This window comes from Macaca fascicularis, chromosome X (genome assembly GCF_037993035.2).
Source record: "Macaca fascicularis isolate 582-1 chromosome X, T2T-MFA8v1.1".
NCBI classification, from domain to species: Eukaryota; Metazoa; Chordata; class Mammalia; order Primates; family Cercopithecidae; genus Macaca; species Macaca fascicularis.
The window spans coordinates 15,494,928-15,512,011 of record NC_088395.1 but is presented as its reverse complement, the minus strand read 5'-3'; the positions used below and the strand labels follow the sequence as shown (position 1 = coordinate 15,512,011).

Here is a 17,084-nt window from a genome sequence, read left to right as displayed (position 1 = left end):
GTCACCTCCTAGTTCTGTTGCTTTTATTTCAGAAATGCTTTTTAAAAGTTGCTATTTTCTATATTTCTATTGCCTTCATTTAATCTCCAACCACCTATCACTTGGATTAATCTCAACTTGTGGCCCTGCATTGTTGCCTGGGTTAATCTAAAAACATAAAGTAACTGGCTAATTAGACAAAATCATGCTATGCCACTCTCTCATTTACAAATAACTAGTTTCTGATGGGCCTGCCCTCCATCTACCCTATTATGCTTCGATGATCACCTCTCACTGCCTCTCCCCACAATACACATTCAACATTCTGGCCGCATCATTTTGTTTTTTGTTTTTTGTTTGTCATTTCCTGAATATTCTATCACATCTGCCTTTGCACAACTTTCCCTCAGTCCAGAATGCCCTTCTAATCCTCTTGGCAAACTTCCATACATCCTTTAATACCTAATATAAATGGCTCCTCCTTAGTGAAATCATCATAGACTCCTCTGAGTAGTCTGTATCACACGCCTTCCTCTGTGGTCCCATAGCCCTTTCAGAAACATTTTTCAAATCACACTTGCTTTATAATTTTAATTTCAAGTATTCTTCCCTCACTAGACTTTGCCCTTCGGGTGGTTGACAATTAGTACTCCTGGCACTTCGTGCAGTGCCTTGCACATAGTTGCCACTCAGAAAATGTTGGATACATAAATAATGATAAAATTCATACATGTTATTAGGTGGCCACAAATATAAAATGTGTTTTTCTTGCCTAATTATCCTTCTGCTCTGTATTGTGATCTTATATTTTAAAATGTAATTAAATAGAATTACTATTTAATATAGAAGTTATTTACAAAGTAAGCCAACAGAGGAAAACTAGTACATATTCAACACATACACACACAGAAAATAGATTTCTGGTAAAGCTTTCATTTCATTTCATGCCCTTTCTTCTATACCAATTACAAAATCTGTACACAGAGATATATGTATTTGTTAAGAAAAAATATTACCCATACTAGAAGGAAACGTCCATAAAAAAGAGAAGGGAATTTTTCCATACGCTGAAAAGTGAGTCCAGTGATCATCCAGAAAGCCCATTCAGGGCATATACTCAAAAGAACAAAAAGAGACATTTGTACACCCATGTTCATAGCAGCGTTATTCACAAAAGCCAAAAGGTAAGGAATAGATAAACAAATGTGGTCTATCCATAATGGAGTATCATTAAGCCTTAAAAAGGAAGTAAATTCTAACACACACTACAACATGGATGAACTCTGAGGACATTATACCAAGTGAAATAAGCCAGTCACAAAAAGACAAATACTGTATGATTCCACTCATATGAGGTGCCTAGAGTAGTCCGATTCATAGAGACAGAAAGCAGAATACTGGCTGGGCATGGTGGTTCATGTCTGTGATCTTTGGGAGACCGAGGCGGGCAGATGACTTGAGGTCAGGAGTTCGAGAGCAGCCTGGCCAACATGGTAAAAACCCCCTCTACTAAAAATACAAAAGTTAGCTGGGCGTGGTGACGGGCGCCTATAATCCCAGCAACTTGGGAGGCTGAGGCAGGAGAATCACTTGAACCTGGGAGGCAGAGGTTGCAGTGAGCCAGGACTACCCCACTGTACTCCAGCCTGGGTGACAGAGCAAGAATCTGTCAAGAAAGGAGAAGGAGAAGGAGGAGGAGGAGGAGAAGAAGAAGAAGGAGTAGGAAAAGGAGGAGACGGAGGCGGAGGAAAAGGGGAGGGGAGGGGAAGAAGAAAGGAAAGAAAGGAAACAAAGAAGGAAAGAAGGAAAGAAAGGAAAGAAAGGAAAGAAAGAAAGAAAGCCAAATACTGATTACGCGGAGCTAGAGGGAGGGTGAATGGGGCACTACTGTTTAATGGGTAAAGTTTCAGTTTTGCAAGATGAAAGGATTTTTGGAGCTAGATGGTGGTGATGATTGTACAATAATCGAAATGTACTTAATATACTACTACTTAACTGTATTCTTATAAATGGTTAAGATGATAAATTTCATATTATGTATATTTTACCATAATTTTTAAAAAAATTTCAATGACTTCCATGCCATTGCTCACAAAGAGGTCAGAGAGAGTTTGATCTGTCCTCTGTTAATATGACACTGTTTCTTCAACTCCTTACAAGACCACCAGATCTTGCCCTCACCTGATTTATCTGTAGAATCTTCAAATTCCACGAGGAAAGAGTACCCATTATTCCAGACGTGGAGGCAGGTGGCTGGGTCATAAGAGATGGTGAGCGGTTTTAAGCCGGGATCATAAACACTGTCCCTCCACCAAATGTTGATGGGTGACTGTAGATCACCCCTGGGAACCAGGTCCACGCTCTCCCAGAGTGGATGCACTAGGAGAAAGCAGGTCAGGCTATTATCAAGACTGTCCACTATCTAGCATCATGTATGAGGCAATTCCACTTCTGGAGACCCTGTCAAGGCTAATGGGAACTAACAGCTTTAGCAATTAGCCATTCAGGGCCTTAATCAGCTGACTAAAGCAAAGGCTAAAAGACAAGCAAAGGCTAAAAGCAGAAGAACAGCATTCTGCCATCTTGAAAACCCAACTCATCTCAGTCTGCCTACTAAGCTCATCTAAACCAAGTGCAATTAGTCCTGTGATAACAGTAAAATGCATGGACATTAGTGCCATGTGGAAACAGGTATTCATAAATGAGTTTCTCTTCTTCATTGAGAATTTCCCAAGTCCCAAGCCCCCAAACTAGCTCTAAGTACAAAGACAAACTAATTCGATTTTCAGTAACAGACTTATTTTCAAAAAACACACACAAAAAAATGCAGGCAGAACTTTGAGAAAGGAAATGTTCAATCAAGTATTGTCAGTGTTTAATTGGTTGGCTGGTAGAAATCAAGGCTTGCGTAGTCTGCATCCTTAAGATGCTCACCCCACATAACTGTGCATGCTGAGTTGAGTTCACCTCCTATGTAAGCAAACTCTGAGGACCAGGCAGCCATCCTGCAAAACCTGGGTAGAACATCGGCATTGCTAAGGTCCCTGGGGGTCACAGTGTGTCACAGGGATGTGGAGATTATCTATTAAGGTGTACACATACAATTCATCCCCCACAGGCACTGAAGACATTGCTGATGCTGATTGTCCTCCAGAGTCAAGCACCAGGTCTCTGTAGCAAGTCCCTGATAAGTATCAGCAGACTTGCTGATAACACAGATCGGCCTGTTGAGACCCCCATGTGTGATGAGCAGAACCAATGTGTATCAGTTTGGGGTGGTCCAGTTTCCTGTCCTTTAGAAGTACCATGGATGGGTAGAATCAAGAACAACAGGAAAACTAGGAGAAACATGAATTGAGAGAAATCATTACCAACGACCCTCTGCATCTCGCCCTACCACTAAGAATGGGTCTAAGGATTTGAGAAATAACTAGGCAGCTCCTACCCAGTCAAATCCCCCAAACATGGCAGAGACACCCTCTTCTAAAAACCAGAAACTTCCCTCTGGCTTACTCTTACAGGGGGGATAGTTCTCCTGCTTCAGTAGCAGCCCAAAGATGAAGTTTAAAATCTGAGCTTTAGCTTTATTTTTTTGTGGGGGTGGGCAAAAGTGTCCTGGCAGTACAGACATTGAGCTCTCTTGGGAGTGTCCAGACCGGTGGTCTCAACAAGGAGAGTGACTATGGCCCCAGGGGACATTTGGCATTGTCTAGAGACATTTTTCATTGTCACAACTGGAAGAGGGTGCTACTGCCATCTAGTGGATAGATGCCAGGGATGCTGCTAAACATTCCACAAAGCACAGGAGGAAGCCACCACTGCAAAGCTACCCAGCCCCAAATGCCAACAGTGGCCCAGTTGAGAATCTCAGTCTACAGAAACTCAGAATATTCTTCTCTTTTTCCTATTTCTTCCTATAACATAGTATTCTCTTATCTCTAAAGAGATTTAAACCTAATTTAAAAAATTAAGTTCTACTTTAACTATAAAAGGTAGACATGCAGGTTTGGTATATGGAGTGACACTGAGGCTTGGGGTCCCAACGGTCCTGTCACCCCAGCCAGTGAGCATAATACGCAACAGGTTGAACCCAATGTTATTTTTCTTAGTATGAAAGAATTCCTCACAGAAGAACAATAATTTTCTGTTAAATTTAGGAGCCAAAAATTAAAAATGCATTTGAACTGGCACAATATTTCAATACTATAATCTGATCAGAATGCAGATTCCTTCTAGAAAGCCCTTAAAAGGCCGATTCTATTTTTAAAGATTCCTGACACAAAGAGACTACGCACCTTCCCCTCTAAGACACTCAGACAGTGGTTGATAATGTGAGAATTCACATTCTTCAAAGCCATTCAATGAGGATCTACTGTGAAGACTAGGGAAGAACTGGAGTGACAATCAGCTCCCTAAGATGATGCCTTGGTCACCCTTAATTGTTGCCCATCTAATTCATGAAATGGGAAGTATCAACACTCACACTCATGCAAATACCAGCCCAAGAAAACTGGGCCTATTCCTGCAATTGCTCTTTAATGACCATAACGACACGATCAATTTATGCCCTTCAGTTTACAAGTTCAGCTTCCAGAAGGTTTTCTTTCCTCCTACCCACCTCCTCCTTTTTAAACAAAGACCATCTAGGCTAGACCATCCAACCCACTGTGGGGAGAGGCAGTCCTTGGTCACTATCCCCCTATTGAAGCCAACTTTTTGCCAAGGGCTTGTTTTGCTAATGATAAACTCACACTTTTCTTTTCCTCTTCCCTCCCCTTCTACCATTTAACAAAATACAGATAGAAATGATTTCTTGGCAGTTGTCATACTTTCCCTCAAAACAGGAAGGTGATGACGAAGCATTCTAACAGAGGCTTCATTTTCAGGTTTTTCTCATGTGTAGAAAGTGAAGAGACTGTGACTATTTCAATCATGGTTTAAGTGAGCGAAGGGCACACTGTCATTAAAAAGGTGTCAATAATCTCTCACTGATGAGCAAGAAAACTCCTTTAGATTTCATGGTGAGGATGCACTTGGTCTTAATTCTTATTTATATGCCTAGTCCTGTGTTTGACTTATTTTATGCTTGCACCACCTATTTCTCTAGCCTCCTTGTATGTCCCTGGGCTCTTCAAATGTAGAAAGCTCATTTCTGCATCAAGCCCCTTAGTTCCTGATTCTCCTCCTCTGCTGGAATCAATTTCCCCTCATTCCGCTTGGCACTGGCTCCTGTTATTGCCTTGTCACCTTCTCTCCTCTTTGACTACCCTATTATAACATGATCCCCTTGAATTTTTAATCATAGCACTCTGGTTTTGTCCTTCACAACATTATTACATGGGTATAGTTATAATTGTATGTACATGCACTTAGTTATCGGCCTCCCCCACTGCTCTGCAAGCAAGCTGGCTTTTTTTTTTTTTTTTTTTTTTTTTGAGACGGAGTCTCGCTCTGTCGCCCAGGCTGGAGTGCAGTGGCCCAATCTCGGCTCACTGCAAGCTCCGCCTCCTAGGTTCACGCCATTCTCCTGCCTCAGCCTCCCAAATAGCTGGGACTACAGGTGTCCGCCACCACGCCCAGCTAATTTTTTGTATTTTTAGTAGAGATGGGGTTTCACCATGTTAGCCAGGATGGTCTCGATCTCCTGACCTCGTGATCCGCCCACCTCAGCCTCCCAAACTACTGGGATTACAGGCATGAGCCACCGCCCCTGATGCAAACTGGCTTTCAACTGCTATGGTAGATCGAATGAATCAGATGAAGCGTATCACTGAAGAAGTTTGCTTCTTTTTGCTTTATTTCCCATTACCGCCACGGATCACATTATTTTTCTTTAATGATCATTCAGGTTTAGCTCTTCCTCACCTTGCCCAGACCACTAGCCTAGTTCTGAACCCTACACTGCAGACTTCACACAAAGCCTCTTGGTCACCTGTCCTCTTTTCTCACTTCCCTTTACCCCGAGTTCAGCCACTCAGTTTTCCCAAATCACCAGCTTCGTCAGGGTGCTCCTGTGCTGAAGACAGTACATCAAGTGGAACTTCTATGTCCAAGTGCCTGTGTTTTTCTATTAGAACCCTCCTCACTTATCTAATCATTCTCCTCATTCTTTCCAAACGCTGGTGTTCCCATGCTGCCCCCTTGGTCAATCCTAAACGAGTGGTGCTGTAAACTTAAAACACCCAACAGGCTTTGAAGACTTGGTGCAAGGTAAAGAATGTAAACTCATTAATAATTGTTATATGGATCACATGTTAAAGTGATAATATCCTGGATATACTGGTTTAAATGTTACTAAAATTAATTTCACCTGTTTTCTTTTCCCCTTTTCTAATATGACTATTAGAAAACTGAGAATTACATGTGGCTCAATTATATGTCTATAGGGCAATGTTGCCCTATACCCTCATGTGCTTTTTATCTGGTCCCTTGCTATGTACCACCCTTTTTATGAGGGATGTGCTATTTCCTCATGTAATTGAAGACCATCTGTGTAGGCCTTGGCCTTAGTGCAGTGATGGGATACACAGGGACCCTCTGTATGACTTGGCTGAGGATAATCGCAGGATCACAAATTGCCTTGTTAGAGCATCAGGGCTGTAAAAGGCACTTGGATGCCAAGTCCATTAGCCATAGGATACACATGCAGTTATCAGCACAGGAGACTAAAAGCCCACATTTCTTGGTGGTCAGTTCCAGGGCTAATAGTCAGTCCCAGGTAGCTGAAGACAACCCTGAAGCCATTAGTACAATTCCATGGGACTCCCAACCCTCCCACTGTTTCTCAAGATCCTTCGAAAGTTAATGAAGACAATATAGCCTGAGGCATCCCAGCCTGTATCAGAGGTCTTTAGGAAGACACTGCAAAACAAGCCTGTTAAAACTCTTGTCCTCATCTGTACAAACCCCCATGGCAAGTTTACCTATACAACAAACCTGCACACATACCCCTGAACTTAAAAGTTAAATTAAAAAAAAAAAAAAAGTATTGTTCTCCAGGCTTTGGTTCTTCAAAATTAATTGGAAAAATAATAGAACTTTATAACACAGTTGAGTTCTAATATAGATCAGTGCTGTCAAATACAACTTTCTCTAAAGATGAAAATGTTCAGTATGGTAAGTTGTAGTCACGTGAGGCTATGTTAATGTGCTTAAATTTACAGGTAAATACCCATAATGGCCACATTTAATTGTGGCTACATTTTAGACAGCGCCATTCTAGTCCAAGTTATCCTAAAAGGAAATGTTTCTTTTCTTTCTAAAAGCAGGGACGATCATGAACATTAAGAATCACTGGAATAATATTAAATTTGTACTATTTACATTAATCTTTATATTTCATTAAGAATTAACATTATTAATTTTCCTATGGTCTAAGATCTCAGGCCTAATTTTTTTTTTTTTTTGAGACGGAGTCCTGCTCTGTCGCCCAGGTTGGAGAGCAGTGGTGCGATCTCGGGTCACTGCAACCTCCGACTCCCAGGTTCACGAGATCCCCCTGCCTCACAGCCTCCTGAGTAGCTGGGACCACAGGCGCGTACCACCATGTCTGGCAAATTTCTTGTATTTTAGTAGAGAAGGGGTTTCACCATGTTAGCCAGGATGGTCTCAATCTCCTGACCTTGCGATCCGCCCGCCTTGGCCTCCTAAAGTGCTGGGGTTACAGGTGTGAGCCACCGTGCCCAGCTACCTAAATCTTTTTATGTGATTATTATGCTAAATTTCACTAGATGATACACTAAGTGAAATTGATTTTATTTTCATCTTGGATAACAGGTGTAGGCTTTTATTTTTATCTTGTTTTATTACAAGTCCCTCAAGTTAGGACTTTCAACATTTACTGTCTGCTACTTGAGATAACAGCAAACAGCAATCTGAGTTGCCAGCTAAAGATTATCTGTGGAGAGCCTTGGGAGCAAAGATATGATGAGCAGAGAACTGGGCTGATCTGAAATGCTGCTTTCCGAATTTGCCACAACCTCCTACTTTCATTCACTCCTTATTCTGCTTTGCCTCCTCTTAAAATGGTCAGATTTAAAACATCTGAGGCAGGCACTGAGCCTATGATGATGATAACAATCAAAGTACTAGAAGTAGCTGCCACAACTGAGTTTCTTTTCTTTTTTTTTTTTTTTTTTGAGACAGAGTACAGGTCCCGGCTCACTGCAACTTCTGCCTCCCAGGTTCAAGTGATTCTCCTGCCTCAGCCTCCTGAGTAGCTGAGACTACAGGCATGCACCACCATGCCCAGCTAATTTTTGTATTTTTAGTAGAGACGAGGTTTCACTACGTTGGTCAGGCTGGTCTTGAACTCCTGATCTCAGCTGATCCGCCCGCCTTGGTCTCCCAAAAGTGCTGGGATGAGTCACCGTGCGCGGCCACATAACTGAGTTTCTAAGCCTCAAGAATCTCGGGTTATTCTTGGTTACAAGTGTACACTAGCCTTCCACTGGGGTACTGAGCTGTCAGAAACAATGAGAATTGTGTTTACAATTCAGCAGATGAGGGTCCAGAATATAGGAATAGGACCTGCTCAAAGGCCCAGGGCAAGAAAGACCACAATATTCTTCTTGGGGCAAACAGGTTGGAACAGTGAAATATACCACAAACAAAATCAAATGGTGACTTTCACCTGTTTTTTCTAGTAACTTAGAAACAAGAACACGTCATATAATACAGCTATTAGTCAAGTGAACCCCACCTCCTCGAGGGACCACTGTTTGGTTTCTGTTGGCACTAAAAGCAGCAAACTATCCTAATGGCATAGGCTGATTGGACTTTTAGGCATTTAACTCTCAACTTTCAGGAAAAAAAAGACAAACAAACTAAAGATCGAGGCAGAAACCCCACACTCACACAAAACGTTAGTAACTAGATAAATATGACTAAATTTTTTCCATGTTAAGCCTTAGAATGCAGTGCCAGGGTTTGGAATAAGCCAATCTGGGTAGGATATGGGCACACCCAGCAATCATAAATTTGTTATGACCCCAACCAACTCATCTCAAGGAGAACATAGTCAATGTTGGGATAAAACAAAATAAATTTTTAATCAAAAATTCTTTTGAAGCAGTTTCAAGTCAATGGATCCAGCTAGATCAACATTATTAATGGAATTCCTTTTCTTACGTGCACAGAGGTTCAAAAAGGGTAAACCCAAAGAGCACAATCTGAGAAACCTCAAATTCTGAAACAAGCCAGTATTTGAAAACTATGTAAATTCATTGTGAATAGTGAAAAATATATTTAAAAAACTAAAAGATATATTTAGCCAATTCATTAACCACATCTATCCACCATCACAGACATCTCTCCTATCATCTCAGTGGTTCTCTCCCAGGGTTATTTTGCCCTCCCTCCCAGGGCACATTTAGCAATGTCCTGAAACATATCTGAATGTGACCATTTGGGGAGTGCTACTGGTAAGAGATCAGGGATGCCATTCAACATCTAGTGAGCAAAGGGCAGCCCCCACACTACAGAATGATCCATCCCCAATGTCCATCGTGCTGCAGTGGAGAATCCCTGCAACATCCAGCCGCGGATAGTACCTTGTATTTCCAGGAGGGGAACAAGATGAGAAAGGCTTGAGGAAGACCATTTGCTGCATCACACAATCTTCTGTTTTTACAGCAGAGCACACACTTGCAAATCAGTCAGCTAGAATTAATTCTGCAATTCTTAACTCTGGAGAGAATATTCTGAAGCATGAAGCCACTGAAGTGCTTGCAAACATTCATGTGCAGCTTCCAGCAATTTAAGATTCACAGAAATAATCTGCAGTTTGTGGATCAACCTTAGTAAAAAGACAACTGCTAACAATAAATAATAAAGAACAGGTTCCAGAATATCCGAAACTTTCTCCAGTTTCTGCATGACATCATTGTAACATTTTAACATTTGTCAAGAAAGAATGTTCCACATTTATTTTACTGGACAAATAGAGACACAGTTATTCTCACAGTCCATAAGGCATATAATCTCACACTGGAATGCCAATGACATCATAGCGACAAATGCTTAACACACGTGATTTTTATAAAACCAACAAGTCTTTTCTCCTCTCTTTAATGAAATGGTGTACTCACAGGTTTATTTCTGGATTTTGTAAGTACAAGTACAGAGGCTGCAGGATGGCCTGGGCCTTGGAATGTGGAAGCTTCTCCACAGCAATATGCATGGGGACACAGGACAAGTGACCCTCAGGCTGTTCATCACCACCATCTTTACCCTGAAACCTTGATCAGTTCCCAAATAACTTGCAGGAACCCAATAACCTAGAGGGAAGAGGGCAGAGGATTGAAAGCTGTAAACAACAGAGACTTAAGATCATGAGAAAACCTCTAAGTAGGACAATATTCAGACTAGTAATACACACCCTGAGGTGGAGGGGAGGGCAAATGGGAGTCAATTATCCATCCACTCTTGTTCCTCAAACTCATTGGTCACCCCAAGATGACAGACCCACTTGCTTTCCCTCACATTCACTTGGTGCTCCTGCCTGCCCACCAGCCACATGGACTTTAGTTCTTCCAACTCCTGCCTTTCCCTCCAGCCTGTGCAGATGCTCTTCCTTTCCTGGACTCTCTCTCCATCTGTGCGTGGTGAATCCCTACCCCCACTTCAGGTGACTGACACCAGCATCCCTTCCTCTAAGCTCTCCCGACCACGTGCTCACAAGGTCAGCCCGGAACTGCTTTGTGGTCACAGTGTTTATCACAGTCAAATTAATACCTGACCAGGAATGTACTTTATCACCGCATCCTCTCCAGTATCTAAGCCCCATGGTGGCAGGGACCGTGTCTGCCTTGGTCAGAGCTGCATCTCTTAGGGACACAGTGCCTCATTCAAAATGGGTGCTGGGAATACTAGTCAAGTGACCCGAGTAGGCTCCCTTGGGGACAAAGATGTTGGTCCTAACTTCAACAACTAAGAACTGTGCCATGACTGCCAGCACGCTCTGACACAGTACTAGGGGTCTTTCCTTTTCTCCAACGCCATCACCCATTTGTAGGGATGTCTATACTTTTAAAACACTTTTAAATATTTCTCCTTTGAGAAGAGGGTCTCATATCCCTAGCTAAAAGATCCAAAGGACCCCCCAAATCCTGCCTGATCTAAAAGAGGACCCTCCCGATGAACCCCATCTAGTCTCACAGGGCTGGGATTCTGCCAGTTAGCACTTTCATTTTAAAATGTATTGTCATTTCTTTTGCTCCAAGCACATTGGTGGGTGCTATGATGCAAAGATGACCAAGACTTGAACTGTACGTTCCAGGTATGTAATTTCTCCCTTAGGAGTCTCTTGAAATGCACATAGTATGGGTAAGAAAAACACAGAGCAAACCAGTTCACAGCAGGGTGTTTCTGCCACCTCAGATTCTGCCTTCTCTTGCCAAAAGATGGGCTCTCAGCAGTATGGCCATGCTGGGGTGGGGGTGGGGTTGGGGTAGGTGGGAATGGGTGGCAAAAGACACAAACATAGAAGTTGAGGGGCACTAAAGACACATTTCCCCTACAAATCTGAACTTTATTTCTTCATACCATCTTTCCAAGAAGAGTGTAAGATACAAAACCCACATCATGGTCCTCAGTGATGCTGAGCAAGGAGGCAAACATGCTTTTATCCTCCCCTCTTTGTGCACATTCATGCTAGTAACTGGCTGTGCACTAGCTCCTCTCCTCTGCACTGCTGTCCTTGACCCTGCTCCATCTAAGCTAGAGGGAAGACTACACCTACGTGAAAGGAGCGAGAATCATCTCTATGTGCACTGTGAAGTAAAGCACAGCAGGATGAGAAGCCAGTCTTTTGGCACAGTGCCATGCGCTTTGCTTTGTGTATGTGTCACTTTGCGAATGTGCGCTGAACTCAGGGAGCCAGAGATGTGCAGCCATTACATTAAAGGGGACTCGTAGGAAGTTTGTGAATCCCATAGAGGTTCCTTACCTCTAGGCTTGACTCCCTACTGGAGGTCTTCAGGCCAATGTATTAGTTTGTAAGAAAGTACCATAGACTGGGTGGCTTAAAAATTTTTGTCTCACGGTTATGGAGGCTAGAAATCTGAGGTCCAAGTTCTCTGCAGGGTTGGTTCCTTCTGAGGGCAATGAGAGCTCTGTCCCAGGCCTTTCTACTTGGATGGTTAATTTTATGTGCCAACTTGGGTAGGTCATGGTACCCAGATGTTTGGTCAAATACCAGTTTAAATATCACTGTGAATGTATTTTTTAGATGAGATTAACATCTAAATCAGTAGACTTGGAATACAGATGATTACCCCTCATGTGGGTGGGCCCTACCCAATCAGTTGAAAGCCTTAAGTGAAAAAAAGACAGGTTGCCTGAGGAAGAGGAAATTCTACCTCCAGACTGCCTTTGGACTGGAGCTGTGCCATGGCACCAGTTTGTGCTCACAATCCAGTCTGAATGTGTCCCCAAAGTTCACGTTTTGGAAACTTAATCTGCAATGCAAAAGTGTTGGGAGGTGATTAAATCATGAGGGCTCTCCCCTCATGAATGGATTAATGCCATTATTAGGGGGAGCTGGTTAGTTTCTGAGGTAGTGGGTTCCTGCTAAAAGGATAAATTTGGCCTCATTACCCTCCTTCCCTCCTTCTTCACCCCCAACCTCTCCCACCCCTCACATGCACATGTTTGTGCCCTTCTGCCTTGTGCTATGGGATGACGCAAGAGAAAGCCCTCACTAGATGTTGAGCAGATGCTGGCACCATGCCCTTGGATTTCCCAGCCTCCGGAATCATAAGCCACATAAATTTCTGTTCATTAAAAATTATCCAGTGTCAGGTATTCTGTTACAGCACAAAACTGAGTAAGACAGGCTGTAATATCAACTCTTCCCTGGTCTCCAGCCTGTTGGCCTGCACTGCAAATTTCATGAGACTACATTCACGAGCCAATTTTTAAAAATAAATCTCTCTCCCTAAACACACACACACACGCGTGTGCACATGGACACACACAGGCACACCCACACATACATACACACACACACACAATTGGTTTTGTTTCTCTGGAGAACACCTAATAAACCTTGCTTCTGGTAACTCCTTGCTTGTGTCAGCATTAAGTCCAATTTTCATAAGCCATTCTCATCTTGTGTCCAAATTTCCCCTTTAATTAAGGACACCAGTTATATTGGACTAGTGGCCACCCTAATGACTGTAATTACCTCTATAAAGACCCAATCTTCATATAAGGTCACATTCTGAGGTACTGGGGCTTAAGACGTAAACATATATGAATTTGAGATGGGAGAATGCAATTCAACTCGTAACAGTCAGTGACACCTAAAGTATGTCTGCGTTGCCTAAAAGGTGTTGACAATTCTCAAACCAAAGTTACAATCACTTTTGTTTCGTTTTATCTGTGTTTGTGTAAATACAGTTTTTAGTGGGAGTGTGTATGTCAAAATGTCTAAGGAGATGAAAAATCATCTTGTTGAAGCCATGTAAAAGTCTGGCTCAGGATTTAAAAGAGACTGCCAATAAGCTTTCAATATCTTATCTTGATAGTACCTGGAGCCAGGTGAGAGCATCTGGTTTTTAAATAACTTCACTATCTGAATTCACTTAACAGGTTTAAACAGCAATAGACCATGAGTCAACTGAATTTAGAATCTGTTTTCCCCTTATTAGAGCAAACTTCAAACTTGTACAAAAAAATGGTGAGAATAAATCACCTATATATCCAATACTCTATTTCAACAATTACCAGTTTGTGGCTGGATAGGGCCTAGGAGAGCTAAGTCTTTTGTGCTATACATCCTTTGCTATCACTGATTATGCATGTATGCCTTGGATATTACTAACATGTTCTTTTTCTGTTGTTTTGCAACCTTAGAAATGTGTGAAAAAAGAAAAGATTCTAAAAGTCTTTAAATGTCATAAGTATTTATTAAATGCCTCATAGCTTGAACTCTGCCTGATTAAGCGACTTATGCAAAACAGACGGAAAAGTACTAACAAAAGGTTACATTGAAAAATTCCTTGATTGGCATCAGATTGACTCTTCATTTTCTCAACTCCTGATTTCAAAAGGAAGCCTGCCTTCTGCAATTTCCTGAAACTTAAATTAAGATATTACACTGCTATGTCTTAAGAAAGCTTAGCTTCCTCCTCTCACTCACTCCTTCCTTGAGAGCGTGATCCCAATCTGAGGTTGCCAAAGGTTTCAAAATATATTTCTTATACCTGATTTGTGTGTTGCAACTAACGTGCCCCAGTGTGGCCAGTGACATGATGAATTTCCCTCTTTCCATCACATTTCCTTAATATTCATATGCAATCACAAGGCACTCAACCTTTATTCCATTGCAACTGTGAGCAGTGGCAGCCTTTTTGCCTGGTTCCAAGAACAGGGCAGCTACGTATAGGCACAGAGAATGGTGTCCTTGCTGTTTTGGCCTTTCGGTTAATTCCAGCCCAGGTACTGATTTAAAATAGCCCAGAAAGTTTTTCATTTCCAAAATATTCAAGAACAGTTCAGCTTTTCACTAAGTCCCTGAAGACGGGGAGGTGGGGTGAACTTTGGTTCACCGGGGACTCTGATGCAGGCGCTGCGAATAGTGACTCCTCTGAGAGATGCGCAGGGGCAGCATTTCTTACCAGAGATTTCTGACTATTCTCCAAACTCCAGCAAGACTTTCAAAGTGCATAGTGGAAATGGTCAGATTATCAGTAAAGGAAGAAGGGGAAGCAGAAAGCAATGTGGTATTCAACGGCTAACAGAGAGCATATAAACAAATTAAGGTTTATGCATCTTCGTTAACTCATTTCCCAAGCTTTTCCAGCAAAAGTAAACGTGAGGGAAGTACACTGATATTAATACTAACGCGTTTCCAGCAGCCTCAGAGCAGCAGCATTTAACGCTGAATATCACACAGAATCCCAGTCACCAAGAATGTCTGCATTTTGGAGGTTCCTCTCCTCCGGCTCTGGGGCAGGGCACAACAGAAAAACTCAGATTTGTCCACGGGACACAACTGTGCTTTTGATCTACTCTGGGGTGGCTGTGTCTGTCCACAGCCCCTGGCATAGTCAGGTGGGAAGATCAACAATGCAGACCCAAGGGAGTCCCAGCTTGCTGCTCCTCAGTTTCTGGAAATGCACTCCTATCATCCCGCAATGTCTCTGGGAAAGCTATTTTACTTTTTAATAGACAGAATCCTAAAAGGATGTCTGGTGATCCTCAAAGTGGAGAAAGAGAGCTAGAGTGGGGAAGTGGCTACTTCCCCGACGCCAGCCTCCCACTCCCATTCCTCCGAGAAGCCCCGCCAGGACCCCGGCAAACCTCGCGGAACCAAAAGCCTCTCTGGCTCCAGAGCCGATAGCGGCACGCGGTCATGTTTGCGGCAAGTGGCAGAGTTCCTGCCCTCTCAGGCAGACCACCCCTCAATGCTGCCCACGCTCCTTACTGCCGCCCGCCCTTACCCGAACGACTTACCTGAGTCAGAAACTCCACGTTCGCTCCCGGGACCCGAAGATCCAGCACGCGGCCATGTTGCCCACGCCCCCTCACGTTTAGCCACGTCCCCACGCAGCAAACGTCATTTCGTCATTCCAGGCTACGCCCCTATCAGTCCCGCCTCTGTCCCCGACCTAGGCTCAAATCTCGCCCTGACCACGCTTCCCCTGCGCCGGAGTCCACACCAGCTCTGCGCTCTGGCTACACATCTCCTGTCGCTGCCACGCGCCTGCACGCGAACTTGCCCACGCCTCTGCCCTCCGCCTGCTCCACCATGTTTGTTACGCCCGTCAGAGCAACAAGGCACGCCCACACGTAAGGACCAGGCCCCCACGTTCGAGGCACGTCTCTGCGTTCCAACTACGTCAGGTCCCTACTTCCCTTTTCGCGCCACCTCCCCTGTCCGTCACTACTCCGCTGCCTGCCTTTCCAGCTGTGGCCACTCTTCCACGCTTCAGCCAGTCTGCGCCTCTGAGCGCAATTCGTTTCACATACCAGTGATCATCCAGTCACAACTATTCTGCCTACCCTACCTCCCTCCCTTGGGCCCACGTCCTTACTCCGCCTAAAGTATGCCGACCCTCCCGCCAATTCGAGTATCTTTTTTTACACCCTTGGGACTACGCCACGCCCTTCACGTAAGGGATAAGGACAGCTCGTTCGGGTCACGCCCCTGCGGTACGCCTGGGCCACACCTCTTCCGCTAAGCCTTGTGCCTGCGCTCCTCACTGGCGGGGCCGTTCCCGCCGTGGCTAACCCCTTCCTTTCTCTAGGAGCAGGCAAGACCCGTCTGGTCCGCGTCACATCTCTTCCTGCATTCCACACCTCTCCTTTCTGGCCAGTCCTGGCCGTCCTCCTAGGCCACGTGCCACAACCCTAGGGTCCTCATTGGCCACGGGCATCCGGCGCATGCGCACTTGCCCACCTTAAGTTCTGGCCACGCCTTAGGTTCCCAGGCCACCCACTTTTGGTTCCACTCTGGTCACGCGTCTGCCGCCAGTTCCACGCCCTCTGCGCTCCTTTTAGGTGAGAGACTTGATTCCGGGAAACCACGGAGGAGTTGGAGGGGCCCACCGGTCTCTGGAGAGAACTGTCCAGGTCCTGGAACCAAATGTCCGCGGCATTTATAGAGTGAAATGAGCCTGCGGATCTCTGATCCTCTCTTAAAAAGTGACTTTCTCCATGTATTTCCCAACTCTAAACACCACAACTCGTTAAGCAAAAACCGAGTAGGAAACAGAACTGATGGGCCAGTGGTGAAGCAATGTTCCTTCTAGCTAGGTTTCATGTCCTTTAGCCCGACATGGAGATCAACTGGAACCATGTTCCTTCCAGCCCCTCAGCGAACTTTAAATGCTAGGGAGATGCATGGAGTAAGCACACTCCTCTATTTCCTGATGTGTCCTGATGATGACTTTTCCTAGTTGCTTGGTGCTCTAATGCTGTCTAGGTCCTGTCGAGACACCACCACATTCAGACCTCTGTTTGCAGCCCCCTGCTCCAAGATTACTCTTTTTTACTCCCTCCATGCGCAATTCTGGGTTCACAGGAAAAAAGTGAGGAGGTTATTACCAGCTTTTCTGTCCAGAAATTTCTGAACGGACATTCTTGGAGGATGAACACTT

The 17,084-nt window shown here is 44.0% G+C and overlaps 2 protein-coding genes across 17 annotated transcripts in view; one reads left to right on the top strand and one right to left on the bottom strand.

Moving 5' to 3' along the window:
- The window catches only part of CA5B (carbonic anhydrase 5B), a 112,872-nt gene extending 97,359 nt beyond the window's left edge, over positions 1-15,513 (bottom strand). For 5 of the 11 annotated variants that reach the window (XM_065538218.1, XM_065538217.1, XM_074029069.1 and 2 more), the window contains exon 1: positions 15,439-15,513. Coding sequence is in view for 1 of the 11 variants with exons in the window: in XM_074029072.1 (XP_073885173.1) it covers positions 2,161-2,358; positions 2,914-2,983 (268 nt within the window). In the remaining 10 variants the exon portion in view is untranslated. Of the gene's footprint in view, positions 1-2,160; positions 2,359-2,913; positions 3,318-15,438 lie in introns of those variants that run through there. The other 6 variants (XR_012429821.1, XM_074029072.1, XM_065538215.1 and 3 more) reach the window with 3 other exon arrangements.
- The window catches only part of CLTRN (collectrin, amino acid transport regulator), a 53,032-nt gene continuing 47,089 nt past the window's right edge, over positions 11,142-17,084 (top strand). For 3 of the 6 annotated variants that reach the window (XR_012429822.1, XR_012429823.1, XM_074029073.1), the window contains exon 1: positions 11,142-15,774. Coding sequence is in view for 1 of the 6 variants with exons in the window: in XM_074029073.1 (XP_073885174.1) it covers positions 15,390-15,774 (385 nt within the window). In the remaining 5 variants the exon portion in view is untranslated. Of the gene's footprint in view, positions 16,486-17,084 lie in introns of all 6 variants that reach the window. The other 3 variants (XM_074029074.1, XM_074029076.1, XM_074029075.1) reach the window with 1 other exon arrangement.